Source organism: Megalobrama amblycephala, linkage group LG8, assembly GCF_018812025.1.
Source record: "Megalobrama amblycephala isolate DHTTF-2021 linkage group LG8, ASM1881202v1, whole genome shotgun sequence".
Taxonomy (NCBI): Eukaryota; Metazoa; Chordata; class Actinopteri; order Cypriniformes; family Xenocyprididae; genus Megalobrama; species Megalobrama amblycephala.
Window position 1 is genome coordinate 23,625,711 of NC_063051.1, and position 24,233 is coordinate 23,649,943.

Genomic DNA, 24,233 nt, shown 5'->3' on the forward strand with positions numbered 1-24,233 from the left:
AATGATCACTTAGCTCATATCACATAAAAACATTTTTATTATTGTTATACTTTGTTCTCAAATTGGTAATGTTAACAAAATAAGGACTGTTTGACTAGTGTGTATTAGCGTTACCTGTAGATTTAATTTTTTTGTACACTCTAATCTCTAATTGCCCATTTGTCATACCATACAACAGAGATGGGCACTCGAGTTAGAGACTCGGACTCGAGTCGCATTTTAACAGACTTCAGACTCGGACTCGTCCTGAAATGACTTCAGACTTGACTCGACTCGACACAAAAGACTCGGAATATTTTAAAAACGACTCAAGTCTTTTACCCATAACTACTGATATAATAAATAAAGAATTTGTGTTGTGTTTAAATGGTTTTATAATATTTGCGTCACATATTTTCCTTGCGTGTCGTGGTAAATTGGTCTCTTGTCATAGAATTTGATTACGCATGTCTGTGCGCATAATCTCCGAAATGTCATAATAAGAATCCCATGCAACATGACGGGAGCCACCGTGCCATATGTTCTTTCGTTTGGGTTTATTATCACGTCAGATCAGCTAGACGCACAGAATGTGGGAAAACAATTAAAGACACCGGAACAACATCATCAAATTTTATGAGACATCGCATCCACAAAGGTTAGTCACATTAACTCACAAAACTAGCTATTACTCTTTGGTGTAGCTGCATGGCTCTTTTGAATTGCCAGCCTGGTAAAATATGAACAAAAAAAATCTAGCCTTTAAACCTACGTTTTATCAAATCTTCGTATTATTTGCAGCTTTTCTATTTCTTAATGTGTGTCCATAAGAGAGAGAGAGATGTTAATCCATTTATTACTTAAAGCTCATATTTTAATGTATCACATTCAGCATGTGTAGAGTTTTCAATTGACATCCTTAAACATTCCGAGGTTTGATATTTTCTGATAATGACTGTTGTCAATAACAACGAAGCTGTATAATAATCTACTGTATAACAAACCGTGACTCACATCTTGTGTCCGTTTAGCAACTGTATTGAAAATGACTACTCGTTGCCAGAACAATTGTTTTGTACATTGTAATGGATTATAAAGCAACAAACTGGATGTACATTATCCCTTACATCAAAGGACCTTAATTTTAAATAAAACAGATTATAGAAAGATTGATTTTGATTATGAGATTATGAGATTTTTTTTTTTTTTTTTTGAATGACTCGAGACTCGACTCTGACTCGAGACAAAAGACTCCAGACTTGACTCAGACTTCAGTGATAAAGACTTCAGACTTGACTCGGACTCCAGATAAAAGACTCGTGAACATCTCTGCCATACAATCTGCCATCAAAATAAGTTAAATTATTCCAGCTGCTGTGAGAAAAGGCTATAAATGATCCGCCGCATGCAGCATCCTCACATGATATAGCCTGCTAGCTGGCACTCGTTCTTTATGTAAACCGGAATGACGTAATGACACAAAGACGAATGGCGGCATGCTCAAATTTCCAGCAGAAACCTACCAGTACCACCCAAATTAGAAAACATTATTACAAGTTTACTGTTGTGAACTGAGCTAAGGTAAGGAGATAGTTTTGAACACTGTTTGGTTATGTACTTGCTCAAAAATAGATTTTTGAAGTTACAGACTGCAGCTTTAATAAAAGTAACATCTAATATGTCTAACATGGAAATTGTAAAACAAAGTGTGAACTTTTCTTTCTTTTTGCCTAAAGTAATCCTCCAGTCACTGTGGACTCTCTCTCTCTCTCTCTCTCTCTCTCTCTCTCTCACACACACACACACACACACACACACCTGTTGGCAGCTGCACCTGCCGCTGTTCTGTCACCTGTCCTTCACGTTCAGACACATGGGGTAAAACACTACAGATCACAGTACATGTGGAGTTACAGAGAACAACATTGGAGTACAGAAAACTGCTCAGGGTGAGTGAGAGTGTTTTTATATTTTACTTTTTCTATTTCTGAAAACAAACTGCACTGAAGTGTGTTTATACAAAAACAGCAGAAGTCTATGGCATGTGCCAGTTAGACAGTCAAATAAATGCGTGTGTGTGTGTTTCCTAGCTCCCAAAAAGGTCAAAACTGAAGAGTGTTGATAGAGAAAAACTGGAATACTGAATCCTTAATAACTCATAATATTTGTTCAAACCACAGTGAGCAAAATACCTTTTATTCTAAACATGAGATAACAACAGAGATAATAAAAACCTATTTGTGCTTCAAACATCTCTTAACTGTGGCCTTATACAGTATGTATCTCAATGTTGTTCAGGTCTGCTGTGACAGTGAATTCTAACAATATTGCAGCATTTCCAGCAGAGATTGATTGTTTACACAGGATTCAGTTCCATCTGCAATTCGTGTGATACACAATAGGGGGCGCTGCACAGAATTTAAGAAATCGTTTTGATAAAATGTAATTTCTTTGTACAGTTTACTGGTGTAGATGTAGCCTATTTGTAATACAGCTATCAGCATTGATGTTATTTTAATGGACCCAAAAATGAAAAACTCATTAACTAAAGATCATTTGATTCACTCTGAATCCATATGACTTTTTGGTAATGTAACAAGCACTCTGTAAAATAAAGTGTTACTAAATAAAGTGGAACCAACTTTTTTTAGGATTAGGAAATGTTTAGTGTCCATCAACCTCCAAAAAGGACAAATAAATAATAAATAAATAAAAAGGACCTTTTTATAATACTTTCTAATGATTTTTTAATTCATTTTAGAGCTTGACATCATCCATTAATACTTTTATAGCTGCAAATGTAGTTTTCGGTTGAGTAAAACAGGATATCAGTGTTATCACATCTAAAAGGTGAACAAATATCAGTTTAGTATTCCTTTGCTCAGAGAGAAATCATGTCTTTCTTGCTAAGAGCATAATGGGAGTTGAAATGGAGGCTTTTGAAATGGAAAGTGCAGGTTTATGTAACGCAGCTGCAGCTTCACAATAAAACCCTGTGATATCAATTCATTCACTGAGAGACTGTTGATTTTGGATCTGATCCATTCAGTTCATCTCAATGTATAAAAAAAGTTTCTGTTTTACATCAGTAGCTCGATTTACTTTCAGGCATCATGTGACTGAGGTCTTTTCTTTACTGACATATTAACAGAAGTCACGACAATACACAACCGGGTGGAACACATGAATGAATAACCATTTAAAAAGAGCTATTCAAATGATTCATATGGAGGGGTGTACTTAGTGTGCAAGACAATATTACATCAGCTGTGAGGTAACTGGAAGCAGACCAGACACATATTACAACATTTAACCACAGTAAATATTATTATGTTTTAAAATAACAGTTTTCTATGTGAATATATTGTAAAATGTAATTTATTCCTGAGATCAAAGCTGAATTTTTAGCATCATTACTCCAGTCTTCAGTCTCACATGATCCTTCAGAAATCATTCTAATATGCTGATTGCTGCTCATGAAACATTTATGATTATTATCAATGTTGAAAACAGTTGTGCTGTTAGAAATAAAAAATAAATGGAATGTTGAAAAAGAACTTGAAATAGAAATCAAATTTAACATTTTAAAATCAGAAGTTGTATGTTAACATAATGTGTGAACTAACAATGATCATTTATTTTGTCAACTAATATTAACAAAAAATAAAGCTGTAAAAATAATATAATGTTAGTTATTGTTAGTTCAAATGCATTAACTAATGTTAGCCAATGAGACAGAACAAAGAATTTTTACAGACAAAATTATGAATATAATTCATCCAGTACTGAAAAGTATTAATAAAGGATAGTTCAGTCTGAAATGTATTATTTTATCTTGTCCAAAGCTGTGTGCAAAGTATTAGCTTACTGTAGAAACCTACAGTAACTCTGTTTCATCAGTCCTTCACTGCTTCACAAGCACTTTTTTAGAAGTCACTGCCTATGTAGAGCACTCTAAAACACTCACTTATAAGTTTCTATTTTAGTCAGAATGCACCCTTAGAAGGCAGCTGCCCAAGGCAGATCACTAGGCTTTGGAATAGAGCCTTAGTGTTGAAAAATAAAGCTTGTTTCTGCCAAAAAATAAAGGTAATTTTTATTCTCCCAGTTCTGACTTTTTTTTTGGGGAGTTGCAAATTTAAAACTCACACTTGTTTTCTCAGAATTGTGAGATATGCGAGTAAAAATCCTCAGCTTTTATTGGAAAATTAAACGTTTTATTAAACTTTGATAATTGTTGTAATCTTTTAAACAACTAAGAAGATATTATTCAAACTACATTTTATAAAATAAAAAATCACATGTCAGTTTTATAATATATATTACAACACCATATTAGAGTCAAGTTGGATGACTGCAGTACGGAAGAGGATTAGGGCCAAGCAATAATAAAAAAATAAAACCATCTTGAGATTAAAGTTGTTAAATTTCAAGAAAAACTCGTTAAATTTCGAAAAAAAAAAGTCGAGATAAAATGTTGAGAATAAACTCATTAAATTATGAGAAAAAACTCGTTAAATTTCAAGAAAAAAAGTTGAGAAAAAATGTTGAGAATAAACTCGTTAAATTACGAGAAAAAACTTGTTAAATTTCGAGAAAAAAGCCGAGATAAAATGTTGAGAATAAACTCGTTAAATTACGAGAAAAAACTTGTTAAATTTCGAGAAAAAAGCCGAGATAAAATGTTGAGAATAAACTCGTTAAATTACTAGAAAAAACTCATTAAATTACGAGAACAAATTCGTTAAATTATGAGAAAAATGTTGTTAAATTTCGAGAAAAAAGTCGAGATAAAATGTTGAGAATAAACTCATTAAATTATGAGAATAAAGTCATTAAATTACGAGAAAAAAGTTGTTAAATTATGAGAACAAATTCGTAATTTAACGAATTTGTTCTCGTAATTTAACGACTTTTTTCTCATAATTTAATGACTTTATTCTCAACATTTTATCTCGACTTTTTTCTCGAAATTTAACGAGTTTTTTTCTCGTAATTTAACGAGTTTATTCTCAACATTTTATTTAGACTTTTTTCTCGAAATTTAACGAATTTGTTCTCGTAATTTAATGACTTTTTTTCTCATAATTTAATGATTTTATTCTCAACATTTTATCTTGACTTTTTATAACCTTTATGGACATGGACAGTCTACCAGACATACATTTTCAATGGAGGGACAGAAAGCTCTCGGACTAAATCTAAACTATCTTAAACTGTGTTCCGAAGATGAACGGAGGTCTTACGAGTTTGGAACGACATGAGGGTGAGTCATTAATGACATAATTTTCATTTTTGGGTGAACTAACCCTTTAAATTACATTTTACCCAGAGACTTACATGTATCACTTGTCGCAAATGTTACATTCAGCTGTGGAGTGTTTTTTTTTTTTTTTTAATTATTATTCTCTCTTATAACAAAAACCTTATATTTAAACCAATGAAAATGCAGGTCCTGTTGTAAATAATAGTTAAAAATCACTTTTTAAAACTGTTGTTCCCTTAGCAGATTTTGTTTTATAACGTATTAGACAACTGTTATATGGAGACCATAAACTAATGAATATGGAAAATGGGAGCATTGTGTACTTAGGCAATGCTGTCAAAATAAAAGTACCACTTCTGATACGTTGGCCAAACAGAAAACTTATCGGCCAATGCCGATATTTAGGCAGAAACAAGCTTAGTGAACCAAGAACATGTGTAATACAACAATATATATCCCTGCTGAGCAAACAATGACTGAGCAAAACAGTCTGTAACTGTTATAATAACAGAATACATGTGGTGGTAACAAAATGAATATGGGTGAAATTTCTGCTTGTTTCAGGAAGGCGAGGTCACGTTTAATCTCTCATCCCCTGATAAACGTCTCTGAGACGCTCCTGCAGTCAGAGAGCCAGACATGAAGTCATTGTTATCAGGCCTGTGTGGGTCACGCTCATGTCACGTCTGCAGCCTGTGTTTGTACAGGAAGTTTTGTCTGACTGGCTGAAGCCTTGAGAGAACAGAGCAATAATGAGTGTTATCGTGCCTCAATGGTTGTTACAATAATTCCTAGATAACATGCAGACATTCTAGTGTGTAATTCATGTCTGGAGGGAGAAACTGAGTGCAATGTGATGTTTGTGTAAATCCTTTCGCAGGATTGCTGTACAGGACAGAGTGCAGGATGATCATGACCCCAATATTGAAATAAATCAATGTGAAACGCTGTTCATAACTTTCACTTCCTTATTCTTACATATTTCAGAGAGAAACAGAATAATCATGAAGAAGAACTTAATCAGGAACTGATTAGAGAGTCAAAAGTGTCTGACAATTAAGTATTGATGATGATAATTTCTGAACATGTTATTAGTAACTTTATGAAATATTACATTGTGCACTGATGAATTATTCTCTTTAGATCAGGAATATTTTATTAAGAAACTATGTTCATGTCTTTTGAAATGATTTAGTCTTTTTTATTGAATAACTTTTAATCTCTTCTCTCTTTTTTTCACTGTGATCCAAAAGAAAAATAAGCAATGCCAGGTGATAAGTTCTTTTGGAGACGGCGCATGTTGTTACATTTCAATTAGGGAAGCACAATATTAAAATTCTGGCTGGTGGAATAATTACTTTCATGTGGCTGATGACCAATAAATGGCTGATATTTTCTATTTTGTCTAAATAAATTAAAAATAAAATACTAAAAACTAAAATAAATCTTTTTTTTGCATCACACCAATATAATGTACAATATGAAATTTTTATTTCATTTAACAGTTTTAATCAATTATCAGTGTTTTTAAAGATTAATTTTGAGTGTGATGATGAAAAAGCTGACAAATAAATGTGTCAAATAAATGTCCAATATGAACGGTTACTAAATTAAACAATATCAGCCAATAAATTACCAATATTGTACCAATATATTGTGCATCTCTACTTAGAAGATAATGATTTTTTTGTTTTAATCTATTAACATGCACTAATGAATCATACACAATTGGAGCAGAAAAAAAAGGTAAATAGCAAATTCTGATTTCATGTTTGATTTTATACAATTCCCAGTGTTAGAGGATCTTTTTTATTCGCCTTAACTCTGAAGACCTCTTGGTCACATGATGGTTACGAGCTGACACTCTCTCTGGCTGTGTCCGAAAACCTAGGTAGCTGTCTTGCTGCCTCGCTGTCTTATAAGAGAATGACTTGTACAGCAGCGTTTGCACATGAAGGCACCTCACAAAACTGATTTCGGACAGATTTCTGAGGCAGCGTAACAGTTTAATGATCTACAGCAATATAGCTTTGGTCGAGAACTAAACAAATATTTAATTACTACAGTAGTAATTTCTCGATAGAACTGATATCAAAATTGAAATATGTAGGTCAAAATCGTACATTTATACACAAACTGAGCAGCAAACGCAACTTTCGGACGGCATCTTTATTTTTCTAGTTCGACTGTCACAGAATGGAAAGCACAGGATTGTGGGATATCAAAGGCAGCTAAGGATACATCTGTGCTTCCTTCAAAAATCGATCTGAGGAAGGTATCTCATGAGTCAGGAAGTGAAGCTAACATTGGATTCGGACGTGCCTTGATGCCTTACTACCTTGAAATGTGTCCTCAGAAGGCAGCATTTTCCAGTTTTCGGACGCAGCCTCTCTCTCTGTGTGTGTGTGTGTGTGTGTGTGTGTGTACAGGTTTATATTACCAAATGGTCCCCACAAGGATAGTAAAACCTGAGATCTCCTACATTGTGGAGACCAGCCAGCAGTCCCCATGGGGGAAATGGATTAATAAACATACTAAATTATGTTTTTTTTTTTTTTTTTTTGAAAATGTAAAAATGCCGAAAGTTTTCTGTGATGGGTAGGTTTAGGGGTACGGTTAGTGTAGGGGGATAGAATATACAGTTTGTACAGTATAAAAAAACATTACGTCCATGGAGAGTCCCTACAAGGATAGTGAACCAGATGTGTGTGTGTGTGTGTGTGTGTGTGTGTGTGTGTGTGTTTTTGTGATTTATGAGGACACAAATTTGTATAATGACATGAGTATTACACTGATATTATGACGTAAAGATGAAATGAGGACATTTCATGAGTCCTCATATTTAAAATAGCTTTTAAAACATACAAAAATGTAACACTGCAGAATGTTTTCTGTGATGGGTAGGTTTAGGAGTAGGGGTAGTGTAGGGGGATAGAATGTACAGTTTGTACAGTATATAAACCATTACGCCTATGGAATGTCCTCACTAAGATAGCAAAACAAACCTGTGTGTGTTTGAGACAAAAGTTAATTTTGCACTTAGGTCTGGATGTGATGGCTCAGCAGAAGAACAAATGGAGGTAGACAGAGGTCTCTCTCTCTCTCTGTGTATGTGTGTGTGTCAGAGTAATGGCTGATAACACACTCAGTGTAAACATCTCCTCAAAAATACAGAGACTCAGCAAAATAAGTGTGTTTGCCTGCAATGTCCAGACATCCATCCACACACACACACACACGTGTATCTGCTGAGCTTAAAGCAAACATTCAAGAAAAGGTTTGACAGGAGTGTCTGACCTCCTTAATCTCCACAAATACATTCACCAAAGTCACTCACTCGTGTTCCTTTCATGGTCACTAAAGGGATAGTCCACCCAACAACAACAACAAAAAAAAAAGCACGAGTGTGAAATTTTCATCTTTGGGTGAACTATTCTTTAAAAAAACCTTTTTTAATGAAACACTGCAGGTTCTCATCAGCCAGTAGAGGACACTGTTTTACATCTGTCCTTCTGTACATCTGTAAAATCACAGTACTCAGACAGGCATGCATGCATTCAAATTCATATATCAGCATACAGTATATTGTTGTTGATAACACTCTGAAAATGTATGTAAACTCTCTCTTGTCATGTGTCTGCACGTTGACCGGATGTTCACCCAGATTCACTGCACTTCCTCCTCCTGTAAGTCTAGTTGCTATAAGCCCCTCGCCTCTGATAAAGTTTCCTGAGACTTTGTACAGTCATAATGAGTTTCAGCCGCTCTGCAATGCATCTGAGATTCATTAAATCAGAGAAGGAGGAGGAGGATAATGCAGCACAGTCTCTCAGTATGTAAGAGTCGCCGGTTCTGCTGTCTGTTCAGGGTCAATGTGCTGTTGGGAAGTTCACATGACATGTCGAGCAGTGACAGCCGTGTCCTGTGACATAATATATATACAAGATTTTTCTAATTCTTATATAAGTATTAAGTGTTTTTTGTGAAGTCATACAAATTGAGAAGCTACATGGGATATTTTTAAAAGTGCATCTGTACCGTACCATTTATGTGAACTGTAAAACAAAGATAAAAGGGTGAATCTCATTGAACATATCTGGGTCATGTTTCACCTCATAATCAAAAGCATCTATGTTTTACATAAAGAAAATGAAGATAATTAAGTGATTATTAACACACACACACACACACACACACACACACACACACACACACACACACACACACACACATACACATACACAACAGTTCAAAGGTTTGGGGTCAGAAAGATTTTTTTAAACAAATGAATACTTTTATTTAGCAAGGAAGGATTCAAATAAATAAATAAATGCTGTTCTTTCTATTCACCAAAGAATCCTGAAAAAACACTATCACTATTTCCACAAAAACACGAAGCTGCTCAACTGTTTTCAACATTGATAATAATAAGAAATGTTTCTTGAGCAGCAAATCAGCATATTAGATTTCTGAAGGATCATGTGACACTGAAGACTGGAGTAATTATGCTAAAAATTCAGCTTTGATCACAGGAATAAATTACATTTTAACATATATTCACATAGAAAACGATTAATCACGATTAATCGCATACAAAATAAAAGTTTGAGTTTGCCTAATATATGTGGGTGTACTGTGTGTAATTATTATGTATATATAAATACAAACACATCCATGTATATATTTGAGAAATATTTACAAGTATATGTATTTATTTATATTTTTATATAATTTATATTATATATAAATACATTTGTACATAAATAACATTTCTCTGAAATATACATTAATTTGTGTGTATTTATATATACATATCAATTACACACATTACTCACACATATATTATACAAACTCAAACTTTTATTTTGTATGTGATTAATCGCGATTAATCGTTTGACAGCCCTATTTTAAATTGTAATTTCAAAATATTACTTTTTTTTTGTATTTTTAATCAAATAAATGCAGCCTTGGTGAGCAGAAGAGACTTCTTTTAAAGGGTTAGTTCACCCAAAAATGAAAATTCTGTCATTAATTACTCACCCTCATGTTGTTCCACACCCGTAAGACCTTCATTCATCTTCGGAACACAAATTAAGATATTTTTGATAAAATCCGATGGCTCAGTGATGACCCCATTGCCAGCAAGATAATTAACACTTTCAAATGCGCAGAAATGTACTAAAGACATATTTAAAACAGTTCATGTGACTACAGTGGTTCAACCTTAATCTTATGAAGCGACAAAAATACTTTTTATGCACCAAAAAAACAAAATAACAACTTTATTCAACAAAATCTAGTGATGATTTCAAAACACTGCTTCATGAAGCTTCGAAGGTTTACGAGTCTTTTGTTTCGAATCAGTGGTTCGGAGCATGTGTCAAACTGCCAAAGTCACGTGATTTCATTAAATGAGGCATGCTACATGATAAGGGTTTTAAAATTTCAATGGTTCACCACTGGGGGGCGTGACTTTGGCAGTTTGACACACAAATTTGCACATCACTAGATAAAGTCGTTATTTTGGGTTTTTTGGCGCACAAAAAGTATTTTCCAGACACTTTCACTTTCCCTAATTTTCTCTAATATTTGATCACACATAAAGGCTGAATAGGAACAGGGAATTCAAAATGCTTTAGAGTCAAAGTTTAGTATCAATAAAATGATGATCCTTCAGCAAACTACAACTTCTAGCAACATTTAACATTGAAAGTTTAGACAATATATTGTAGACAGAGTCTTCACATTATATATATGCTTTATAAGCATTTCCTTTGGCTGAGAGCATGTCCAGTTTCTATACAGGCATTCACATTAAACACAAGCATGAGTTCAGTACACACATTGTGCCTGTATATCCGAATGGCCTGAGCCGCATCTGCAACGATTTAAAATGTCAAATTGAATTAGAGCTGCTCTCCATCCTGTGTGTGTGTGTGTGTGTGTGTGTTATTGGATGGTCAAGCCATGTGTGTTTGTCCTGAATAGTGAATGCATGCATACCTTCAGCATTGCACAGGGGGATTGTGTTTCTCCTAAATTCAACAGAGAAGAAAAGAGAAACACAAAAGCTATTTTAATGACAGTAAAATTGATTTCCGCCCACATTACAGTCAGCAGCGGTGCAGAAACGAGCAGCTCTGTGATGGAAATACACAGTGCTTTCAGGTGTGTTTGCCATGATTAGCTCCTCTGGCTCATACTATATTTAAATGGGGTGTGTCTCTCTCTCTCTCACACACACACAGAGACATTATTCAGGTGCTCTGTTTGTCTTCTCCACCCATATCCAGTGCACACAAACCCCTGCAAACATCAGCTATAGAGAGAGACAAATCTGGGACAAAACAAACAAACAAAAAGAAGAGATACCAAAAAAGTGCCACCATCGCCACCACTCTAGGCACATCATGATAGTAATACTATGGAATTCTCAGAAGTATATTACATGACCGTGATTTTAACAGTAAAAGACTGTAAAAATGCTGCGGTGAAAAACTGTTAATTGGTTTACAGAATGTTCCCGTACTATATACGGTGAATAACTGTAATAGATCTAACGGTACATTTAATGTAATTTTACAGTAAAATACCATTAAATTCACAGTTTTTGGAAGTGAAAATAACAATTTATTGTAAAATTTACAGTGAAAAACCGTAAATTGACATTCCCACAATTCCCTGCGTGACACTTCAAATTTGATATATTTTTGTTAAATAACTCATAACTCATTTTTTTCAAATCAGTTATGAACATTAGGGTTTTATGTTACATCTAATGTTGTTAAATTAATGTTTATTGCATTTTTAAAATGTCATGTGTGTTACCATGATGGTGTTTAGTGTGTGTGTAAATGACACTGTGTGCACCTTCTATATGTTAGTATTGTCCTTCTCAGCTTGTGGAAAAGCTTGTGACGAACTTTGATTCATCATGTGACTCTTATCACCACTGTGTTTGGTGACTGTCAGTGTATTATAAAGGTGCAAAACAGATATTATTACTTCATTAGGTTGGTAAATTAACATTAATATCAGTTAGTGAAATATGTTATTTTACCGTAAATTTAACAGATTTTTTTTTTTTTTTATGTTGCTACCGTATTTTTTACGGTAAAATTCTGGCAACCACAGCTGCCGTTTTTTTTGGCAGCTGTGGTTGCCAAAAAAAACACAGCTTTTTGGCATTTTGGCCTCATTTTTCATCATCTGTAATTGCAGCCATGGGCCAAATACACAGAATTGAAAGAGATATACATAATCAGACTATGAAATGACTTTCATTTCTAGTTTGAGTACAGTGGTTTCTCCTCATGTACAGACACATTTTTTTTTGGTCACAGAAGGATGTAAATGGATTTGACAGATGAAGTGAATCATTGTCTGGAACTGAAAGAGATCCAATGAAAAAAACCCAGTTCACACATTTATTCATGCACTTCTATTGTCTCATTATTGAAATTGAGAAGAGACCTCCATTCAATGCACCAACACCACCCTAACCCACACACACACGTTTTCTATCATGATGGGGACTTTCCACTGACTTCTATCCCTCATACCTAAACGAACCCTCACACAAACCTTTCTGCATTTTACACTTTCACTGAAACATTATTTAATTAAGCTGTTTTAATGTAGACATTTGCACAAAGATAGCAAGACACACACACACACATACATTCCATGTTTTATGGGGACATTCCAGATGCATAATGGTTTTTATACTGTACAAACTGTATATTCTCTCCCCTAAACCTACCCATCACAGAAAATGTTCTGCTATTTTAGATTTTCAAAAAAAGATCATTCTGTATGATTTATAAGCTTGTCCAAAAAAATGTCCCCACAAGGTCAAACATTACTGGTATTGCCATCTTTGGTCCCCATAACCACACACACACACACACACGCACACCTGTTGTTGTGTGTGCTGTACTTCGTTCTGTTCGTTCTGCTGTGCTGTTTTCATGTGGTTAATTATGTGGACTTGACAAGGCCAACATACTGTTATTGTTTAAACTTGATATCTGTCAGGCCTGTATAATCTTTAAGCTTTTAAAATAATTTTAAATCTTCAGGCCAAACTTTGTCAAGCTGATCTCAAAGTCAAGGTTTACTATTTCTTTTATAAGAGAATCTTTATGCTTGAAATGTCTCAAAACACCACCAGAGGTCTTTGTCTCTATAATATAAGCATTATTTATATTTATTGATGCACTTGTGTTTTGGTGCATTTGATCTGTTACCTCTTTGACAGAATCCTGACTGATTTGAAACCTTATAATGGACTGATCTGCAATAGAGCCAGTGGTGTAAAGTATTAGTTATTGTACTTAACTCTTTCCCTGCCTTTGAATGAATTTTCCATCATTTATTACACTCTTCCCCGCCACTGACAGAATTTTCTGGAATTTTTCAGTATTATATGGTAGGGGGCGCTATTAGTGGCCGTTCACATATTGTGACTTTTGTATGCGCAAGTTAATTATTTCAAATGTAGGCGCGTGGCAAGCGCACTCATAATAGAAGCGACACGGTCGTGACGTGATGTGGTGTGACGCGCTCGGTTTTTATAGGAACGCCTATGCGCGGCGAGATGAAAACATCTCAACTTTTCAGAATGCCGCAAGCGCACTGCAGGTCATGTGACAAGAACCAACCGATCAGCTTTTACACATCTTCTGAAAGAGTACAGAATCTCCAGATCAAAACACAGGCAAAGAAGAGGCAGAAAAAATTTATAAAAGCATTGTTTATTACTTCAGATATTAAAAAATCATGCATGTAAAAGCATTGCTTTGGGGTTGTTGAACACAATCTACTCCATTTGTGTTTTGGTTATTGTTTTGAATACGATCTAGATGAAGTCTTTGACAAAAATGTGATTTTCTCTGCTTTTTTTCAAAATGTGCTTTTTTTTTTAAATGGAACTTACACACATTCAAGTGTTGATAAAAAGGCATGCATGAAGCAAGAATAAAATGTTGTTGTATGCTTTTTCTTTTGATATATTGCATGTTCAGATATTAATAGAACATATTCTGTATCATTTTTAAAAAAAAAAAATCGGGGAAAGAGTTAAGCAGACCTATCTTTTTGGCAACTTTGTAGTTTGACTGAGTATTAAAGATACTCAGTCAACTCTCTACTTAAATACATTTTTGAATAAGTATGTACTCTTTACTCCAAAACATTTGTAATGAGTAATACAGTTAATGTTACATTTTGCATGGCACCTAACTTTTTCTGCAGCAGTTTAGTTCTGCTGCAAAATAAGTGATATTGCCATCTACAGGGCATTGAAGGTACTATATAATGTGCGCTTTGCTCTTACTTACCGAAACTTGTGAACAAGACTTTACGCGAATGTGAGTGCATTAGCAGGTGTTTCATACATTAGATGAGGACATGGCTGCAGCTGAAAGCAGCACATCCAGTGCAAGTAGGCTCTGACTAGTTAATTTTACTTAACATTATTTTATTTATCCGTGATATATTGAAGAGAACTTTTTGAAGGTTTATTTATGCCTTTTTGAGCACTTGATCTTAAAGGGATAGTTCACCCAAAAATGAAAATTCTGTTGTCATTTACTCACCCTTAAATTGTTGCATCAAACAGTTGTGGGGCACCATTGACTTCCATAGTATGGAAAAAAATAAAAAATACTATGGTAGTCAATGGTGCACCACAAAGATTTGGTTGAGTTTTGAGTTATATATCTAATGGATATCACTGGATATCTATGGGTTTGGTTTTAGCCTGATTTAGCAAAGGCTAGATTGTGTTTCTGCTGGATTTGTTTTCATTACAGAAGATTTGACCACACAGTGTGTCCTTCTGAGTAATTAAACGTACATCAAATCATGAACTACATGCATCTACAGGTCATTCATTCTCTTTGACAAATGATGATGGAAATTCAGACAAATGGAGCAGTTCCTGTTTCAGTGTTTTGTTTATTTTCATGCAACTCTTTTCCCTCATGGCAATATCAAGATTGGTCAATGGAAAGGTCATTGTTTCCTTGGAAAGTATTGTAATGAGCCCTGAAGTCACTTGATCTCCATTCAGAGCCTCGACAACCACTTGTGCCAAAGAGAGCAACAACAACCGCCCTGTTTCCAGTCTTACAGCCCAATTGATTGCAGAAGATTAATTTTCTCAAAATTGTGAAAATTGCACCGTAAATCACAATCTTTGATGTTAAGTGAAAAATGAGAACGTTTTATGAGAAAAAACTTAAATAGTTAAACCTGTTAAAAACTTAGATTGTTTTATGGGGAAATATTCTACTCATCCCATGAAGCATTGCTATTAAATCAGAACTCCTGACTATAGGTAATCACATTTAGTTCAAAGTTAGTCTGATTAGTGTATCTCTTTGGGATTATTGCAGTATATGACAATTAAATTAAAACATGCATACATGTCATACTGTGCATGTGTTTTTATTATGCTATTTTAAAGTAGAGTTGGGCCGATAGACGATCAGACCATTGCCGATGGCTGGCAGACATCACGATGTTGAGCCGGCATCGTGACCCCGGCATCCGCATCCGGACCCGGGCATGTTTTCATCCGAACTGTGAGACAGAACAGTAGCAGCATTTTACTGTTTCTAGTTGAAGTGAGCAGAGCGTTAAAACAGTGGTGCGGATCACACCACAAGCACTCATTAGTGGTAATGATATTTTAGCGATATCTCCTCTAGTAGAATTATCTAGTGATTCATTCAAGCCCTTTCAGCTCCGTGCGCGTTCTCTCTTTCTGCAGACCGCGCCACATTAGTGTGTCCACTGGTGTGGAGCAGAGTGAGTGTATTTAATTCGTTCCTCACAGTGTCTGAAACAGTTTGATAAAGGATTCAGTCTCACTAAACCCCTCCTTTTCTAGAGTCTGCTCTGCTCTGATTGGACATATGGCCCAGTCTGTTGTGATTGGCCGATGGCTTACAGCGTGTGTCAGAAATCAAACACTCATTATCATATCTGAATTTCAGCACTTGATACACAGTGATACTGTACGAACAGTGGATCACAGGGGATTTGCTTTGGCAGCAGAAAACAGCATCTTCTCGACATGAACATCACGAACCAAACTCTTCTCAGCTACAACTACAGTGTTTGAGGGCAGGGCAAAGTAGATATTGTTCACAGGCAGCCAATGAAGACCATAAGCGGACATTAGTTACAAACCTACGTAGGTTCAGCAGGAAGTGAGACCGCACAGTAAAATCCCCAGAGTTAAATCAACTCTGCTCAGAGTACATATGGTCCCTCTCTAAGTAGTGTTAAAGTAACACTGAAGCAGAGTTAAAGTTAATGAGATAATTAAGCAATTAATAAGGCTGACTGAAGTCACTTGTAGTTCTTGTGTTTTTTCTTAGTTCTTCATTGATTCTGCTTGTTAATAGCAGGTGTTCATCACTAATGCACAATCATTACTTACTTAATTGCTTAATTATCTCATTAACTTTGCTTCAGGGTTATTTTAACACTATTTAGAGAGGGACCATATGAACTCTGAGCAGAGTTGATTTAACTCTGGGGATTTTGCTGTGTGGAATTACTGATGACTCGTTTCCGCAGTTCCGAATTTATTTGGGAGACAATAACTCCATTTGTCTGCACTTTTCAAATATTTTTACATTCACAACTCTATTACACATTACATGTAAGGTAACATGTAAACCTATTGTACGAGACCTCCAACAAAATTAAAATGGCATAAAAAGGGCAATTTAAATATTCTGTTATAATCATTAAAACCCAGTAAACCTTTACGATTCAAACAAAATAGTCAAGGATACTGGAAAGGGATGCAACATAACTAACGAAACTATCTAACATAACATAAAATGGCAACATAACTAACCGAAAGAACTCCACCCACAGGAATTACACCAACAATGCATAACCAGAAGTTCATCTGCCTAGAAAAGTAGTCCCACCAAAAAAAAAAAAAAAGATGATTCAGACACTTTGCAGACAACACACAAAGAACACTCATTTTTACACATTTAATACAAGAACTTCAATAAAAAAAATACTATACTACATTTATCTACTTCATGCTACATAAGCAGATCCAGATGTTGTAGATCAAGCTGTAAATCTGAATTTGGCATAGAATGTTCAACATTCAAAAACAATGATTTCTCCAACCACACAGAACAATTCTTTTCTTTCAATTTCATCTTTCTTAAGGCTTTGCTTTAAAAAATAAAAAGGCTATGGTTTTGTCTATGCAGTAATTCTCTTTGATGGTGAACATCACGGTTCAAAAGCCTCATTCCTAGAATCACTTTGATAACGTTTCCTCACGAAACACTGCAGGATAAAGAAGAAACAGATGGACAATGATGATAAGGTTACAGAAGTGTCCAGCTGTGCCGCTTAGGCAAAAACAAAAAAACAAAATTTAAAAAAAGAGAGAGAAGTAGAAGAGTGTAAATATGTTTAAGACAATGAACAGAAAATCTGCTTGTAAACCAACTAACATAGTTTACACCATTTGTTAGAATTTCAGCATGCAACACACACACACGTATGAAAAATAACAGTGTGAACAATCTGGTAAACATCACTGATGAAATAAAGTCAAACAGGTTTGGAGCAACATAAGGATGAGTAAATGGGAGAATATTCAAAATACCACATATAATCTTTGGATTAGTGCTGATCTCACAGGGATTCACTGAAATTATACTGGGGCTGTAAACACAATTTATTACGTGCATATATTTATATAGCTATGATGGAGGGATTACTGCTTTTATTTGTGAAGAGAAGACATGAGACAAGATGTTTTAGAGTGAGAGAGAATACGAGAGATTGTGTGCGTGAGAACAAGAACATAAATCCTTCCTTTCTGTGTCTCTCATTATTATGTCAGGTTTTTTAACTTCTAAAACATACTTTTTCAATAGTAACTCCAATGTGTGGTGTTTGCTTAACCTAAGTATTAACCTTGGGTATGAAACTCGTTCTGTACCTGCACATTTAGTGGACAATGTAAAAAAAAAAAAATCTATTTTTTTCTGCTTGTCTTTGTTTTTTTGTGTTGTTATGAACCGCCTCCTGTATCTCCAGACGTCTCTGCTTCACATGGGTCAGTGTTTTAGACAGGCTTTGATCAGACTCCTATAGTTCAGACTCTTTCATTTATGAGCATCAGATGTTAAAACACAGAGATCTTTCTATCTGCTTTTCCCCCAACAAATCTCACTCTCTGTCTTTCTTCTTCACTCATCTGTCCATCAGTCTAATTTTCAGACAGTAGAGAAGGAAGGCATTGAACTGTTGCTAACTCTTGAACTATCTTTATTCACTAATCACTGAGAAGCACAAGAACTCCATTATCCACACTGATATTCAGTGTCCTTGATGTTATCCATGTAATGTCCTGGACTAACTGGTAAAACCATAATTCATTCAATGTTCATTTTGTCTGGCCCGAATCATCTGTCTTATTATGTTGACATGTTGAGTCAGGCGGTGGCTTGTTAAAGTCAACATGAAATCAAAATGGACACTCTTTACTTTCTTAATAAATGTTCTTGGTCTTATTGTGCATGATTTATAGATGATGTCTGTTTTCATAATGTTTCAAAATCAAAATGTTTCATCGCAAACTCGTTCTACCTCTCTAACTTCCAATTGCTCTTGTTTTTCAACCACTTGACACACTTTTCAACCAAATGTCATCATTCAATTAATCGTCAATGGCGAAAATTAAGACCTGTCCTACATTTTTGTTCTCAATAAATATCCTGTTTCACTAAGCGTTGTTATTGAACTAAAATTTTCGCTAATTGAATCAAAGATGAAATAAAATAAAACTTGAATAGCAACTTGAATAGAAACAGAAAATAGAAAGTTGAACTACTAAAATGACTAAAACTGAAGTAAAAATAATTTAAAGCTAAATAGAATTACAAATTAAATTGTTGAATAGCTTTTAGATAGATAGATAGAACAATAGATAGATAGATAGAATGATAGATAGATAGAACTATAGATAGAACTATAGATAGATAGATAGAACGATAGATAGATCGATAGAACGATAGATAGAACGATAGATAGAACGATAGAACGATAGATAGATAGATAGATAGATAGATAGATAGATAGATAGATAGATAGATAGATAGATAGATAGATAGTGGTTCAACGGATCACAAAACTCACGGTTCGGATCATATCACGGTTATTAAGTCACGGATCGGATCATTTTTCGGATCAGCACAAAAAAAATTGGGGGGTGGGGGTAACTTTGCATTTATTACTTAGCCCACTTTAACTACTCCGATACCACAGCAGAAACCTAGCCTGTATTAGCCTAACTAATACATTATTAAAGGCAAGTGAACAGACTGTAAGAAGAACAAATACTTTACACTAATTACAAGCATAGATAAATACAACAAAGTTACAAATAAAGTATAAGGTCTAACTGTAGTATTAATTTTCGTGTACAGAAATGTAATAATTAAATATAAAATGACACTGTTCACTGTATAAATTTAATATAGATTCATCTTTGTTAAAGCTGTGTTTTGTTGTTTGATTTACATGACAGACAACAGCAGGTATTTATAGGTTGCTGTCACTTTAAGAGTAAGACTCCATGCACGCTCACATCCGAATTCTCACCTCGTTCAAATAAGACATAACCAAATGAGTTTACGAGAATACTTGCCGAGAGGGGTATTTTGACTGACATAATGCATGTATGTGTCCATCCAAGTGCATTAAGGATGCGAAAGAGAAATCAAGTTGGAGTTCGCGAGCTATCTGAAACACGCATCTCTCTATCTGTGTGTGCGCGCGAGTCTTGTATGTATGTGCGTCTATGCACACCAATAACAGCGTGGCGTGCGATACCGAATTAAATCCTCTTTTGCCTCTTCTAGCTCTGGAATGGTTTTATATCTATTTAATGTGTAATTTAGCAAGATAGATAGATAGATAGAACAAAAAACTGTGGTTGGTCACTGTACATGTCAATCAAACAGTCTCTTCCTGTGTAAGTGGGCGGGTCTTGACCACAATAGGCTGCAAAGTGGAACAGACTTTATGCTGATAGTTAAAAGTCTGGCTTCATGAGACTGTGTGTGTGTGAGAGAGAGAGAGACAGAGAGACAGAGAGATGGACATTCCTTCCAAGAAACCATCAATGTTTTTCATTCGTCAGTCTCCTCTTGAGAGCGTCTGTGAATAATATTCAGGTGTTTGTATAACTACACATTCCAAGAGTCTCTCTTTCTCTATTTCTGCCTCTCCCTCTCTCTCTGAAGAGTTTAAAGGAGAAGAAACTTAACTGTACAAAGGAAATGAAAGAATTTAGGGAGGCTTTAGTGGTCTCTTTGTTTGACTGTGTGTGTGTGTGAAGGGAGGTCCTGATTTGCCACTGAGAAAAGTATGAAAAGCCTTCAGGGGGATTTCCTCTGAAAGAAAGACCTCCTCCTCTTCTCCGACCCTTTACTTGCTCTCTCTCTCTCTCTCTCTCTCTCTCTCTCAAACACTTTACGGTCAAGACAAAACAGGGCAGTGAGCCGACGACAGACCGTTTGACACTTTGCATTTCTCAGCAGACGTCGTACTCTTGTACAAACTTGCAATAACTTACTAAACAATGGCTGTAATCCACTGTAGTCCAAATCTACCCCCCTTTCCAAACCGGACACCATGGAAGCACCTCTGGATGTAAGATTTCATGGGAATGCTGCCATTCTCCAGAACTAAACTGGGAATTTTTCTTTGTTGGAGAGACAGATTGTAGGATGACAACTCAGTAGCCGAGATTCTATCGTCAAGATGGTAAATAAGACTCTTTCATTTTAGTTTTTATACACACACCGTCTGTGTTGTTGTGCCACTGACCTACTGAACTGCTGATAACCGGAGTACTGAACTAGTGATAGCTGACTGGTGTTGCTGGTGACCTTTAGGAGCATTAACATTTACAGTATTTAGCATGACTATATAAGTAAAATTAACAAAATGAACTTTTCACACTAAGAAAATTCTTTTGTTTCTGCAGAAGCTTTTTTTTCCAAAGAACAGGGAACATTCTCAGAACTTTAGCTAACGTTCAGGCAAGGTTCTCTCAAAGTTATGAACAAATGTATGTTCTTCCAGTAACATTGATAGAATGTTCATTCAGAATTATCTGATCTTTAATAATTACCACAAAACATTTATACATCGTTTTTTTCCTAAAACGTTTTAGTTGGATGTTTGTTTAGCTTTTTTTTTTTTTTTTAAATGTTACTACTTGTTTTAGAATGTTCAGAGAACATTCAAAAGTAATGTTCCCATAATGTTTGCAAAATGATAAAATGGAATGTTCGCATAACCAAGAAAAAACATTTAAAAAACTGGACGTTTTGAACATTCAGAAATAACGTTTTCAAAATGTTCCTATTGGTTAGCTGGGTAGTTTTCAACAATTTCTTGAAGTTTGTCAACTAAAACTTACTGATGATAAAATAAACATACTGTTTCAACAATTAGTGTTAAACACAATATATCCTGGACTTGTTGACTATAAAAGATAAGCGAAAGAACTTAAACTGCATGCTTTAGTTTTCTAGCTTTCGTTTTCTTATTCATTTGATTCTAGCCTTGGTGTCACAATATCCAAGAATTCGAATTTATTTCTTACTCGAATTCATTTTTCAGTTGTTATTTCCAAGTTAATATGAAACACACACCAGATTTGGCCTCAGTTTTTGCACTACACTGTGTGAGATCCTCAGCTTGATCTCTGACAGATCTACATGACCCAGTTTCCAGCACATATTCAGCTGTGTCTCTATAGCGTTTGGTTTGTTATGCCTCTCTAAATGACTGATGGTGTTTGGCCAAGAGTTGAACAGCCTCCACAAGCTTTATGTTGTGTTTTATTTGAGTAAGGCAAGTGTGTTTAATCTCTGATTCTCCAATAATTTACACCGTGACAGGTACAGGAGACCAGAGCAAGGTGTGTTTTAAGGCAAGTTTCACACATACCTTTGGAGTTCATGCCTACTGGAATATGAACCTGCTAAGCAGAAACCACTCTACACAGCTTTAGATGATAATATCAGTTATATTCATCTGTCAGCTCACCATGTTCCATCACGTAGTGATTTTCTGCTATTTGCGGTTATTACTCTGCCAAAAGCAACCATGGTTAGAGTTTCCAGCCCCATTTATAACATAAAAACTGTTTTATGACTGACATACAATGAGCTCTGAGATTAAGTGATGATATACTAGTAAACATAAATGTGTTCATTTGACATTAGACTTATACATACAGAGGTGCTGGGACTTCCTGTGAGAGATGTTTGGAGCATTGAGAAAGCCGCTCACCCGCACACTTGTTTTCTTGTGCAGTGGTTAAACTGACCGTTTGACAGCTGCGCTCACTGAAGTAAAACACCATCAGTCCAAACTCTCACATTCATACACATAAACAACAGTGGCGCTGTGCTCGAGCACGTTAGCACCTCTCAGACACCTTGACAACACAAAAACACACACACCTGTCATGGGATTAGTGTCAAACATAGATTCCGGTGATGTCTCCGACATTAAGTCTGTTCCAAAACTTAGTGAAATGTTTGCCGTCTACTTTCTACACTTTGAAACTTTCCACTGATTTCAACTTAAAAACTTAAAAGGTACAATATGCAGTGTAATTAGTAATTAGTTATAGCTACTAGTTACTTCTCACAAATAATAACTGAGTTAGTAACTTGCACTTGCAACTTGGAGCGCGTCTTATAGGCTAAATGAACCGAAACTCAGCGTATAGGCTGCTTGCCTCATAGACATTGAATTGTGGTGTTCCCCAGGGCTCAATTCTTGGTCCAGCTTTGTTCTTGCTGTACATGCTGCCCTTGGGTTCTATTTTTGAAAAGCATGCAGTTTCTTTTCATTGTTTTGCTGATGATACTCAGGTGTATCTACCTCTACGGAAACAGGACAAGAAGACAATTTCATCTTTACTAAATGGTTTGCATGAAGTTAAACTATGGATGTACGCAAACTTTTTAAGTTTAAATGAAAGTAAGACCGAGATAATTTGGTTTGGAAAACCTTTCCGATTTGGGGAACTTGGCTCCATTCTGTAAATCGGTTGTTAAAAATCTTGGGGTTCAGTTCGACATCTCTCTGAAATTTGACAAACAGATCAGCTCGGTGGTCAAGTCTTGTTACTTCCAACTGAGATTATTAGCTAAGGTTAAACCTTTTCTGTCACCTAGCAATCTTGAAAAGCTTATCCATGCTTTTATTTTTGTAAGATTGGATTACTGTAATTCTTTGTATGCAGGTGTGAGCCAATCACTGTTAACTTCGTCTGCAGTTAGTGCAAAATGCCGCTGCTAGGTTGCTGAAGGGTGTTCGTAAACACTAGCATATAACACCCATTTTAGCTACTTTACATTAGCTTCCAATTCAGTACAGGGTCGATTTTAAATTACTTATTTTAGTTTATAAAGTCACACACAATTTGGCTCCCTCCTATTTAATTGAACTTTTGCATTTATATAAACCTCAAAGGAACCTAAAGGCAGGAACACACCAAGCCGACGGTCGGCCGTCGGGCAGTTTTTCTTCGTCAGCCGACTAAGTTTTCTCAGTGTGTTCCGCGCCGTCGGCTGAAGTTGGTCCTCGTCGGCTTTTTTTCAGCCGATTCGAATTGTTGAATCGGCATCGGAGCTCGTCGGTCCGTCTCATTTCGGAGGCGCGTGTCTGACTGTTTCTACAGGAACCGGAGCTTCTAATGGCCGCTGCAGTGATGCGATAACTTTACCACTCGCCGATTGGCTCTAATTTAAAAGGCGGGACTTATTCTGACTTATTAAATGCGTTGCACTTTCTCCCATTCAAAACAATAAGAGTGACGTGTCTTGTGTTATTCTAGTCTTTGCCAAAGATAACCCTATAAAGCAAAAATGGCGAACACGACAACTTCCATAGTTCCATG

At 35.5% G+C, this 24,233-nt stretch overlaps 1 protein-coding gene across 3 annotated transcripts in view; it reads left to right on the top strand.

The window, feature by feature from the left end:
* The first annotated feature begins 20,761 nt into the window (after positions 1 to 20,761).
* The window catches only part of quo (quattro), a 47,715-nt gene continuing 44,243 nt past the window's right edge, over positions 20,762 to 24,233 (top strand). For 2 of the 3 annotated variants that reach the window (XM_048200138.1, XM_048200139.1), the window contains exon 1: positions 20,763 to 21,073. In XM_048200138.1, coding sequence (XP_048056095.1) covers positions 21,071 to 21,073 — 3 coding nt within the window. In that variant the 5' untranslated portion in view covers positions 20,763 to 21,070. Of the gene's footprint in view, positions 21,074 to 24,233 lie in introns of all 3 variants that reach the window. The other variant, XM_048200140.1, reaches the window with a different exon arrangement.